General features: G+C 50.7%; 1 protein-coding gene across 1 annotated transcript in view; it reads left to right on the top strand.

Moving 5' to 3' along the window:
- Positions 1-1,737: 1,737 nt before the first annotated feature.
- Xxylt1 (xyloside xylosyltransferase 1) overlaps positions 1,738-12,652 on the top strand; it is a 122,228-nt gene continuing 111,313 nt past the window's right edge. Inside the window, exon 1 of the mRNA XM_021184930.2 lies at positions 1,738-2,330. Within this exon, the coding sequence (XP_021040589.1) occupies positions 1,830-2,330 (501 nt within the window). The 5' untranslated portion in view covers positions 1,738-1,829. The remainder of the gene's footprint in view (positions 2,331-12,652) is intronic.

Below are 12,652 nucleotides of genomic sequence, written 5' to 3'. Positions count from 1 at the left end.
AGGATTTTTGTCTACATAGCCATGTTGTGATACACTGAAGTGCATGGATTTTAAGCTGAGGGAAGGCCGCCTACCCGCACCTGAGTTTTTACTTGGTATTTTCCCTGCTAGAGTGCACACCAGACAGGAGCAGGGCCTTCCTTCTCATTGTTCACTGTCTCCTGGGTGTGCTTGTGCTTGGTTGGGATCAGTAGGTCATCTAGATGAGCTTAGTGACTCAGTGGCTGCCATGAACCCACCGCTGTAGTTTATGTGGTGGCATATATACTTTAGCCTCAACATTAAGTTTTCCTTATGGGCAACAAGTAAGGCCTGGTAAGCTACAACTCAGGGTTAAACTCTGGAAATGAAAATGCTGGCTTGGTTGAGGTTCTTTCTGTCTATCAGACATCAGGGAGTAGAAATTTTGTGAAGAATTATTTGAGTATTTTCCTGACTTTGGTTTAATTTAAGTTGCTTTATTTCTTTGGCATCAATTAAAGGGCTAAATCATTAGTTGAAAAATTGTAGAATAACTGTCAGAAGGAGAGAGAGAGACACCCTCTTGAGCGATGGGTGGGGACTAAAAGGCACAAGTTGCAGAATTATTTAGAGATTTGGGGTTGTATTTATAAGCACCCCAGAAAAGTTGTGGTTCTTAAACTTTTTATACCTGTTGGATATTTTCACGTATTTTTTTAAAAAAGTTTAATATCTTCTGGATATAATTATTCAACATCAGGCATCTTACTGTCTTTCATATTTGTGAGGGTAATGTTGGCTTTATTTTACATCTGGTCATAATTGTTTTCAGAGTAACCACGGAACCACTGGGTGTGTAATAGTAGCAGTCGAGCTGGCCTGGACTTCCCGTCTCATGCCTCCCAACCCTGGAGCTTTTGGAAAATACAACTCCGAACTTGAATTACTCACTGAATTTGAGTTGTGTCTTGGAAATCACATGTTTTGACCTGTTGTGAATATCTGCATATCATGGAGTTGTGTGGATCAGATGATGTTACCAATTGTGTTCATTTGACCGTCTCGGGTCCCCCTGCCCGTGGTGAATAGTATGTGTTGAACTCACCAGGCCTGATTCAAAGGCTGGATGCTTTTCAGAAGTGTTGCTCTAGTTGAAAAGGGCAGAGTTGGAAAGGCGTGATGCTGGGGCAGGTAGGTGAATGCCATCCACAGAAAAAGGCTAGCCAGTCATGTAAGCGGGGGTGTTTGTGCATTTTCATCTCCACCTCTTTCAATCCTGCAAACCAGTTTCCATCAAAACTTGTTAAATCACCAAGTCTTAGAAACTTCCTTCCGATTTAAATGTTTCAGCCCTAGGTAGTTTCCTAACTGATGGAGAGGCAGCTAGAGCTTCAGAGAGAAAGAGGAGGGAGAGAGGGAGGGAGGGAAGGAGAGAGACAGAGACAGAGACAGAGAGACAGACTCAGAGAGAGACAGAGATAGAGAAAACACGTGTAGACAGAAAAGTTGGCTTTTTTGAGTTCAGCATTTATTTTCACAAATCCTATATTGAGGCGTTTGTTCTTTTAAGACCCAGATTCCCTCCCTATCCCCCTGAGCTGAGCGTAGCTGGCCAACGCAGTCCAGGCTCTGTCAGCCTTAAGTTTGGCAGCCAAAATCTGCACGGGCCATCTGCGGTCTAATTCCTCGGAATTTAGGACCTAGCGGCTGCGAAGCCTGCTCTGGCCCCGCCTTTTAGGTATCCACGCTCATGATTGGCTCCGGGCAGCGCGGTCCCGCCCCCTCCATGGCCGCTGCCGGCGGCGGGGCTTGGGGCCCTAGAGTGCTGCTCTGAGTGGGCCCGGCTGCTGGGCCGCCGGCTCGGGCGCATGGGCCTCCTCCGAGGCGGAGCTGCGTGCGCTCGAGCCATGGCGCGCCTGGGCGCGGTGCGCTCGCACTACTGCGCGCTGCTGCTGGCCGCGGCGCTGGCGGTGTGCGCCTTCTACTACCTGGGCTCCGGCCGGGAGACCTTCTCCAGCGCCACCAAGAGGCTGAAGGAGGCTCGCGCCGGGGCCGCGGCGCCCACGCCGCCCGCACCCGAGCTGGCCCGGGGCTCCGCGGCGCCGGCCTCGGGAGCCAAGGCCAAGAGCCTGGAGGGCGGCGTGGTGGTCCCGGTGGACTACCACCTGCTGATGATGTTCACCAAGGCGGAGCACAACGCGCCGCTGCAGGCCAAGGCTCGCGTGGCGCTGAGCTCCCTGCTGCGCCTCGCCAAGTTCGAGGCGCACGAGGTGCTTAACCTCCACTTCGTGAGCGAAGAGGCCAGCCGCGAGGTGGCCAAGGCCCTGCTGCGGGAGCTCCTGCCGCCCGCCGCCGGCTTCAAGTGCAAGGTGAGCGGTGGGTGGCCCAGGTCTGTTCTCTGAGCTGTCATTGGCATCTGCGGTGAGCGCTGTCCGATTCCTGTGCCCGTAGCCTGTCCAGTTTCCTCCGCCCTGTCCTGCACTTGCACGTCCCGCGTCCTGGAGATCTGCTCTGGGGGCGTGTCCTAGAATCAGATTAGCAGGGATGGCTCTGCAGTGTTAACTAGTCCCTCTCCCGCTTCATTCGGCACTGTTTCCTGAAAAATCAGCCTGCTCATTTCGCTAGCTTCACAGAGCTCCTTTTGAAGGCACCAATAGCCATCATCTGAGCTGTATCTTCCGGTTAGGATCTTGGGGAGGCCTCTAGAAATATCAGGGTTAAGCTGGCGTTTCTCAGTAGTATTCTGGGGGAAAACATCTCGTGTCCTCTCTGTGTCCTTTTCCCTCTTGCTCTTAAGGACATGAACCAGTTAGATTAGCCACAGGTTCCTCCTGGAGAGGAAGTAAAAGCCCCAAAAGATACAGACAGGAGGTGATCAGCCTGCCTTCCTAGCAGCCCCCACCTCTTCTGTCTTCTGATTTATCACCTGCCTCTGCTTGTCCAGGATTGGGTTCTTGACCTAATGTGCTCTTACTCTCATCAACTTGCTTGCCCTGTTTTGACCCAGTGGTTGTACGGAGGGGGCCCAGAGTCTGATTATTGGGTGAGAGGGGTAGACAGTCTTTGAGGATGGATCCTGATGTTGGTGGAAGACATTGAGACAAGAGCAGCATTCCTTGTGCCTGTACCTAGCTTGGTGACAAACCAGAGCTGCTTCCAGGACCATGCTGGGTTCAGGGGTCCCAGGCAGTTTTGTGTTGATGACAGAGTCGTGTCCCAGTTGCTTGGTGGGGCTCCTCCTTGACTCTCCTTTGTAGACGTGTGGCCATGTCTTTTGGTTTTTGGTCTTGTTATGGAGACCAGACTAGCCTTGACCAGTCTCTTTTTCTGCCTTTGTCTCTGGAGTGCTAGATTACAGGTGTGTATAGCTGTGGCTGGAAATATCCTACCTGTATTGATTTTTTTTTTTTTTTTTTTTATCTCACTCTGCAGTCTAAACTAACCTGGGAACTCACTGTGTAGCTCAGGCTGGCTCAGACTCCTGCTAGCACTTCTGAGTGCTCCGCCATTTGTGTGTCACCACACATGGCTTCCTAACTGTATTGAGTATGTCCTTACAGAAGCTAGCTTCTCTGCTCACAGTGTTACTTGATTTCCTCTTGGGGAACCTTCCAAGCCCAGTCCTCCATGGCTTGGAGGAGTTTTTCATTCCCNCCCCCCCCCCCCATAGCACTGACGGTATGGTTTATGCCCGGGACAGATGAGGCCACCAGGACAACCGCTATGGTCAGGAAAGGGTACCTGGACTGGAACTTCATCCTGCAGGAGGTCTGCAAGTGTCTTTGACCAGGGCTTTGCTCCGAGCCTATCCTGCTTTCCTTATCTGGAATCTCCAGAGGTAACTCAGCCTGTCCCTGTTTGGTCCCCTGGACTCTCACACTGAAGAAACCTTACTATTTCAGGGGGAAGGCCACAGGGCCAGTCTAGACAGATCTTGGGTTTCTCCAGGTCACCTTGAAGACCAGCATGCCATGGCTACGTACGGGAATAGCAGCTCCGGCCTGCTCTGCATTTCCAGATGTGTTTCTTCCTTCATCCAGCACATGTGCTGCTGTCCAGCCCGTGTGCCTAAGCTCATGCCATTCCCAGTGCTGGAGTACTGTCTCCATTCCAAATCATGCTCCTCTTCCAATACCACCAGCTCCCAGGAGGCATGCAGGGGACCCACAGCTGAAGAGTATATCTCTTCCAATTGGTACTCTCCTGCCATTGTGCCCCTACACAATCCCTGCCGTGCAGTTGGCCTGAAGATCAGGCTGCTGTCTTGGAGTATGTGTTTCCTGTTCTATGGAGCCCATCTCTGACAGCTGCAAGCTCTCACACAAAGCTTGATGGCAGCTGCAAATGACCTGAAGGGACTGTCACCTTTCCTGTTGAGGTGTAAGCTAGTGGTTCTAACTCAACAGTTCTCAACCGATGGGTTGAGACCCCTTTGGGGGTTGAATGATTCTTTCATTCATAGGCGTTGCTCAAGATCATCAGAAACCACAGATACTTACATTACAGTTCATAACAGTAGCAAATTACAGTTATGAAGTAGCAGCAAAAGGAATTTTATGGTTGGAGGTCACAACATGAAGAACTGTCTTAAAGGGCTGCAGCATCAGGAAGGCCTAACTGCTCTTAACAGGATAGCAGCAGGCAGGTAGAGGTTTATCAGTCTTGGGGTCACGTTGCCCCCATTGCTTATAAGTTTGTATTTTGTGACGCTGTTAATATAATAAAAGGTACCCCTTTGTGTGTGGGTATCTTTTATTCAAGGAATCATTTCTTTCAGCACTGGCTAGGAAACCAGAACTTCTTAAACAGGTCACATTAGCTAGAAGGATCTTCAGGAACAGAGAACAGCAAAGTCAAGAGACTCTGCGAGGCCGCTGGGGAGTGGATGCCTTTGAGGTGGCCTGAGGCAGGAGGGCATCCGACTACAGTTTCTCCCTTTTAAAGATGGCCTCTCTCTTGTAAGAGAAGGTTCAGAGGATGGTTTGCTCCAGGGAATGTTGTCTTGGAACAACAGGGCCTCAGCACCCAGTCAGAGTAGAGACAGCCTGGGGCTTATCCCAACGAGGACCTGGCGCTCCGTCATGTCCACACGCTGTAGAGCTATCGTGAGCTGCCATATGACTTGTGTCTGTGCTCAGCGTTGCCTTCCCAAGTCACCTTCAAGTGATAAACACCGGAGATAGATAGAGAATGTATTAGTAACCTTGGGCTCTGCTATGGTTAATTAAATATCAGAGGAAACATTCACTTAACCAGAAAAGTCTCACTTTTGACTATTACAGCAGAAATTTCAGAATTTCCTGACCGTGAAAGTTCTTGTAACCAAACGTCTGAACCTGCTGTGTCCCAGGTACCAATGTAGATGCTGCTTGAAGAGTCCATCTTCTCACTCCTCAGAATCACATGATCCCTAAAAATACTAAAGTCCTGGGTGGGTGCTGGTCCACATTGACCTGGATGGTGCCTAGGACATGCATTTAGATGGAGAGGCACAGGCATTCCTGCGATGAGTCTGATCTTTCCTGCTGACCTCTCAGAGCCAGCTTAGGCTCCCTGGCCCTGGCTGCCCACCCTGGGGAGCAATGTGTCTAGCATAATGCAGGCGTTCTACACCCGATGACTGACAGCTCTCTTTCTGCCTCTGCCAACTTGGGAAGGGGTGCCTGGTAATTTTCATTTAAGCTTCCTGTGTTTCCTGGCAACACAACTTTCAGCCTTGCTCTCCTCCCCTAGCTTATCCCCCCAAAGCTGGATTTATATATGTGAATATATATGTGAATACGCTGTCTTCAGACACCCCAGAAAAGGGCAATCAGATCCCATTACAGGTGGTTGTGAGCCACTGTGTGGTTGCTGGGAATTGAACTCAGGACCTCTGGAAGAACAGTCAGTGCTCTTAACCACTGAGCCATCTCTTCAGCCCTGCAGATTCACTTCTGAGCTCCTTCTTTGTCCCTCTCTCAAGTGGAAGCCCATAATTGTGTCAAGACTTCTGTCTTAGTTAGGGTTTTACTGCTGTGAAGAGACACCGTGACCAAGGCAACTCTTATAAGGACAACATTTAACTGGGGCTGGCTTACAGGTTCAGAGGTTCAGTCCATTATCATCAAAGCAGGAACATGGCAGCATCCAGGCAGGCATGGTGCAGGAGGAGCTGAGAGTTCTGCATCTTCATCTGAAGCAGAATACTGGCTTCCAGGCAGCTAGGATGAGGGTCTTAAAGCCCACACCCACAGTGACACACCTACTTCCACAAGGCTACACCTCCCAGTGGTGCCACTCCCAGGGCCAAGCCTATAGAAACCAGTATAAGCTCTGACTCCTGCCTCTGTATGGTTTTGCTGTAGCCCATGATGGCCTGGAACTGGTGCTGGGATTGTAAGTGTGTGTGCCCTCCTGCCTAGCTAAGGTTTGGCTCTTCCATCGCTTTCCTTACTGTATCACATCCAGCAGGGTGTCCCCGGAAAGCCTGACAGGAAGCTGACTCAGACACTTTTGGACTGTTTCTCATTTAAACAGTCTGGAGGAAAGCATCTCTGGCTGGCATGAGAGCGAGCCCCATGCAGCCATGAGGCTCTTTCTAGATCACTGTCTCGCCCTCCCCAGGGTAAGCCCTTCTCGTCATGGTCTAGGATGGCTGATGAAGCTTGAACCAGCAAATCTGTGTCGCTTTGTGTTCAGCTCAGTGTTTCTGTGGCTTCGGTTTCAGTCCAAAATCAAATGTGGACTTCCTCCACTGACTTTTTGATAAAATAAGCACGGTGAGCAGCCATCAGAAGTGGTCACTGTTGACACCTCTGCTCGCCCTGTGTTGTCACCGTTCTGTCTGCTCTGAGCCCCTTTTCTAAAACACACCCCATCTTTCCCGTCTGCTGTGTATGTCTTTTGTGGCCCATACTCCTTTGTCTATCCACCCAACAGGTGTTCAACGTTTACCCTGGATAAGCGCTGCTCTGGGTGTCTGTGAACCGTAGCAAAAGGACAGCCCTCTGGGAACTCACTCTGGAGTCTTGGAAATATGTGTGGGATGGACTCTAAACAAGTAAGCAAGAGAATAGGTTTCATGGAGAAAAGCAAAGCAGGACAAGGAGCCAGGGGCTGTGCAGATGCTCAGGGTGGGGACTTGGCTGTCCTGTGCAGTGGCCAGGGAAGGCTCCCTGGTAAGGAGATGAGGGATCAGAGTCTGAGGGAAGGGGAGAGGGAACGTGCTGCAGGAGCAACTTCTTCAGAGAAGAGGGGGCTGAGGTACTAGTCTGTCTGGATGTTTGAGAAAGTAACTGACCTGTGGACTTGTTTGTAGTCTTTCTCTCCCTGCTAGAATATCCCTAGAAGGCAGATAAGACCTTCTTCATCTGTCAGGTTTTGGGAACCCACAAATGGCACCTCCATTCCTGAGTCTGAAATGACCAGTACCCCTTAGTCTGCTACACAAGCAGGACAGCCACTAACCTCCCTACATGGATGGGCCAGGGACATTGACACACACAGAAAGACACACACACACACACACACACACAGATACACACAGAGACACACAGACAGACAGACACTGACAGACAGACACACACCCATCCCCTTACCCCTACAGGGCCATCATCAGCAACACCGTCTAGGACCTCGCCATGGCCTCAGGTGGCACTGCTACTCACAGGCTGTTCCTCACTCCCCTCCAGTCTCCAGTTCTGCCTCTCTCCTTTGTGCCCACATCCTTCTGTTTCTCTTTCTCTCCCATTTCGCCACCACCTACTTGCTCCTCTTAGTGGTCCCTGTGGTCCCTGGGTGTCTTCCATGTGGCACTGGGCACGGCTGAAAATTCTTAAGATCCACATTGAAGCCCACCAGTACTTTGTCCTTTTTGGTATTTAGTTAATATCCCACAGTGTGGATCGGCTTCCATTACAGTTGTTAGTTGATGAGTTTTCTTGGTTTCCCCTTCGGGGCAGCTTGCTGTGGTTACTTGCTTATATGTTTGGGGATAGACATGCTTTTAGATCTCTTGGATAGAACCTAGGAGTACCTAGGAGTAGAGCGGCAGGCCTTCAGACCGTCTAGGTTCGTTCCAAGGCAGCTGTGTGTGGGGCCTGGCTCTGCACACCCTCGCTTGTCTGTGGTTTTGACTTTGGTCTTTTGGTTGGTTTGATTTGCTTTTGACTTGCATTTTCTTAGTTACTATGAGGTGATCATGTGCTGATAAGGGCAGTTGGATAAATATATTTAGCAGTATTACACACAGTAAGCTAGTTAGTTTTTCCATTGTGGCAAAATAACTGATGCGGGGGCGAAGGGGAGAGGTGTGTGGGAGGAGGAGAGCTTTAGTGTGGCTCATGGCCCCAGGGCTTTCAGCCCGTGGTGGTTTGACAATTGCTGTGGGCCTAAGAAGAGGCGGAGTGTTGTGCTGTAGAGGTGTGGTGGTTCCCCTTCTCGTAGTTGGAAAGGAGGGGGTACAGGAGAGGGAGAAGGAGAAGGGGAGAGGAAGAAGAGGAGGAGGAGGAGGAAGAAGATGAAGATGAGGAGGAGGAAGAAGATGAAGAAGAGGAGGAAGAAGAAGAAGAGAGAGAAACAGAGAGGGGGGAGGGATAGAGGAGACCTTTCAAGGGCACATCCCTGGGGACCTGCTTCTTCCAGCCAGGCCCCACCTCCTAGTTTCCCATACCTGACAGTAGCACCACTGGGGCTGTCCCATTGGTTAGGTCAGAACCCTCACACTCCCTGAAACTATCTCCTATTAATATTCCATTGTAAGGGGATTTTTTTCTCTTTTCCTTTCTTTCTCCCTCATTTCCTCCTCCTCCCTCCTCCTCTCTGCTTCTTTCTCTCATCTTTCCTTTCTCATGTAGACCAGGCTGACCCCAAACTTACTATGTAGTCAGGATGGCTTTGAACTGATTCTCTTGCCTCTGCTTCTTGAGTGCCGGAATTATAGACATCTCCCCCCCCCCTTCCAGCTTTTAGAGGAAGCATTTCATATCCAACCCCCAACATTCCATTCCTAGCCCCCACAGGTTCCTGGCCTCAGAGTCGTCATAGGCACAGTTTCAGTATTGGTAAAGAAAAAGGGGGTCAAAGTCTCCTCTGAGATTCAAGGCAAACTCTTAGCTGTGAGCCCCTGTAAAATAAAAGGCAGGTTATAAACTTCCAACATACTATGGAGTAGGCAAACATTCCTGTTCTGAAAGGAGAGTGGGTGAGGCAGGGGGAGCGTGGAGAGGACCACAGTGACCCAGGCCTGCAGGGCGGCGCTTACATCTCCTGCCCATCTCAGGCAAGTGAGGCTCATGGCATAAAGTGAGCACCAAGGTGCCTGGGAACCCTCCAGGCCATATGACCTCTCATGTGCTTATAAAAAGATAAAGGGGTATAAGGTATGTTCTGTGGGGGTGTGGTGAGGTGTGGGGGAAGGGGATGTCTCAGTGGGTCCATGCCAAGGCAGCCCTTCCCCCTGAGGGACCAGCTACAGGACGGTATAGTATAGAATAGACTTCATTCAGGGCATGGGGAGGGGAGTTAGGAGGGAAGCAGAGGTGGAGAGAGGAGGGAAGGGGAGAGCAAGAGAGGGAGGAGGGGGCAAGCAGCCCCTTTTATAGTGGGGCAGGCCTACCTGGCTGTTGCCAGGTAACTGGGGTGGACTTTACACAGAATGCTAACAACCTTTCTCCTGGCCAGCCTGTTCTCGCTACCTGTGACTTCTCCTGGCAGATGGTTCCTGTTGTTGGGCCTCAAGTTCCTAGAGCAGTGGTTCTCAGCCTGTGGGTCTTGATCCCTTTGGGTGTCCAACGACCTCTTCACAGGGGTTGCATATCAGCTGTTTATATTATAATTTATATAACTAGCAAAATTACAGTTGTGAAGTAGCAACAAAATAATGTTCTGGTTGGGGGTCATCACAACATGAGGAACTGTGCTAAAGGGTCACAGCGTTAGGAAGGTTGAGAACCACTGTCATAGAGTTTCCACTGGAGCATACAGTTTCATTTATGATCCTCTCAAGGGCTGCTAGCCCCAAGTCCATAACTTGCACATTTGGTGTGACTACAGAAGCAGCATCACATGGAGTATGCCGACATTTACCTTCAGCTGGAGACTTCAACCCTTTGAGTCACAGGTGCAGGGCCTTCTGAGACTGATGGCTGGACTTGGGGAAACAACTACCTGGTCCCTCCTGAGCCGGCCGCTGGACAGTCTTTCATTCCTTTAGACCTTTGAGCCCCAGGATAGGGCTGGCCACTTCCTGAGATTCCCTCAAGATAGCTCTCCTCTTGTCCTGAGGCAAAGTTCTTTTTTTTTTTTTTTTTGCTTTTTCGAGACAGGGTTTCTCTGTGTAGCCCTGGCTGCCCTGGAGCTCAATTTGTAGACCAGGCTGGCCTCGAACTCAGAAATCCGCCTGCCTCTGCCTCCCGAGTGCTGGGATTAAAGGCGTGTGCCACCACGCCCGGCGAGGCAAAGTTCTTAATTAGCTTTTTTACAAACACAGTTTGAAAACTTACTGTTTGTGGGGTGTGGGTCTGGGTGTATACACGTCGAAGCAGCCTGTGGAGGTCAGAGGACAGCTTTGGGAAGTCTGTTCTCTGCACCATGTGGAGCCCAGGGATCTTCTCAGTCTCAGGCATGAGAGCCAGGTCCTTATCTGCAGAGCCATCTTGCTGCCCTGGTTTTGTTTTGTTTTGTTTTGTTTTGCTTTGCTTTGTTTTGTTTTAATGGTTCTTATTTATTCAGCTACTACACAATTTTAACCTGTTGCTAAACTCCAACCTTTCCAGAAGCAAGCCTGCTTGTGGCTCCAGTTGGTGCCGTAGAATACCCAGAACACCCTGCTTTGTCCTGTCATTTGTCATTTTGAAGTTCAGCTTTACCAAAGATCTCTGGGCAGGGACAAAATGTAGCATGTTCTGTCCTAGAGTATCCTGTGCCTGGCCTAAAGGTAAGGGCTAGTGCCTCTAACTCTTGAAAGGGGCTGGGGAGTCGGGGGTAGGAGGGGGTGACACAGCTTCTCAGTCTGAAGCCCCTGGACAACTGCGGGGTTTGCTATAGGTGTCTGTCCTGAGACCATGGAATCACCTGTGAGCTCTGCTTCAGTGTCCCAGGGCTTCTCCCAGACAGTCTCAAGTTTCTCCCACAAGCCACTTCCAAAGACCTGTGGGCCTGGGGGTCAGATGCAGTGGTGACGCCACCTAATTTTCAGTGCCGATTTTCCTTAAGCTATATTTTGTCACCAAGGCAAAACAACAAGACAAAAAAAAAAAAGGGGACATAAATGATTGCCATCAGTTTCGGAGGCTTCAGCTTCATCGACGGGGTCTGAGATGAGGTAGAACATTACAATGACAGGAGGGTGTAATAAGGCTGTTTTCAACACATCCGGACAGCAAGGGGGCACAGCCCCAATGACCTACTTTTTATTCTGCCCCCTGCTCTAGTCCCCACCACATCCCTATAATGCCCCCAGATTATGAGTCTATCAAAAGGTTAGATAATCCGGTGTGTGGGGTCTGGAAAGCCCTGCCTCCGCGCACTGCTTTGGGGATTTAGCGTTCATCACAGGATGTTCATTTGTTTGTGTCAGGTACATTTCATATTCAAACCATAGCCACCCAAATGCATTTTACAAACACAACCTCCCAACTACCTTAACTCGCCTCTCCCTACCTTGAGAAGATCTTTAGAGACCTTTGTAATTTGCAAAACATGGTTAGTGGACCTCAAAATCCTGCCTTTGGCTTCTCTGTATCTGACTCCCTGGGGTAGGAAGGCCCCTGGTCTCCTAGATGCCTTATCTACCCTGGGCTAGCATTCCAGTTCTTCTGTACCTGGGTGAGTACCGGGGAGTTTATGCCTGCGGTGGCCCACGTCTTTGTCTTCTGCTTCGAGATGTGCACTAGGGGAGACCTCTGTGGAACTTCCGGAGTCTACAGTTTTCTTGCCCAGGTCTTGGTGAGGAGAGGCCCAGTTACATCGCACAAGCTTCTGGGAAACCTGGGTAGTGGAGGGCCACTGTCTCTAGTTGGCCGCTGGAGGGCGCTGTGGCACCGTGTTCGCTCCGTGCCTGGCGTTTGGGTCTCCCATGAGTGCTCGCTTTCACCCGCCCCACTCCTGGGACTTCTAGAGAGGTCAAAGAAAGGTCACCACGTGGCCTCTCCAGGGGTCTTTTCCTCCCTGTCCAGTGTAAACCGAGTTGATGAGACTGATTGAATGTGCTTAATAGGACTCTGGGGCAGCCGGATCTGGTTCTCTGGTAGAAGGAGTGCAGATAGGGGGGAAGTCTGGGAGCTTAGCTGGTGCAGTCCAGCTGGCCTGGTAGTGCTCCCCGAACATACCCTTGTTACCTGAGCCTGGATCCTGCTTCAGATGTGGGAACTGTGTCTGGAGACAGGCGCTGGGCCTGCCTGTAGCCCTAGCTAGTCTGGTTGCAGGAGCGTCCTATCGTTGGCTGACAGTGTGTTGGGATTCCAGTCTCTCAGGTCCACACCAGTCCTCCTAACCGGTGCCACTGGCCTGTGGGCTGGGGGGCCCCTGACTCCCAGGCCTCTGGAACCCCCAGTATACCCATACACCATAGAACAGAGCTAGCGACCCAGCTGCCTTTCTCATACCCTTTCTGCTTAGAAGTTTGCTTTGTCCCTGGCCACTCCCACTGTTCTGTGAGACCTTTCAGGACCTGTCAGATGATGGCCTGGCCTCTATCATCTTCCCAGGC

This window comes from Mus caroli, chromosome 16 (genome assembly GCF_900094665.2).
Source record: "Mus caroli chromosome 16, CAROLI_EIJ_v1.1, whole genome shotgun sequence".
Classification (NCBI taxonomy): Eukaryota; Metazoa; Chordata; class Mammalia; order Rodentia; family Muridae; genus Mus; species Mus caroli.
The sequence above is the reverse complement of the archived record's forward strand: the minus strand, read 5'-3'. Positions and strand labels throughout refer to the sequence as shown.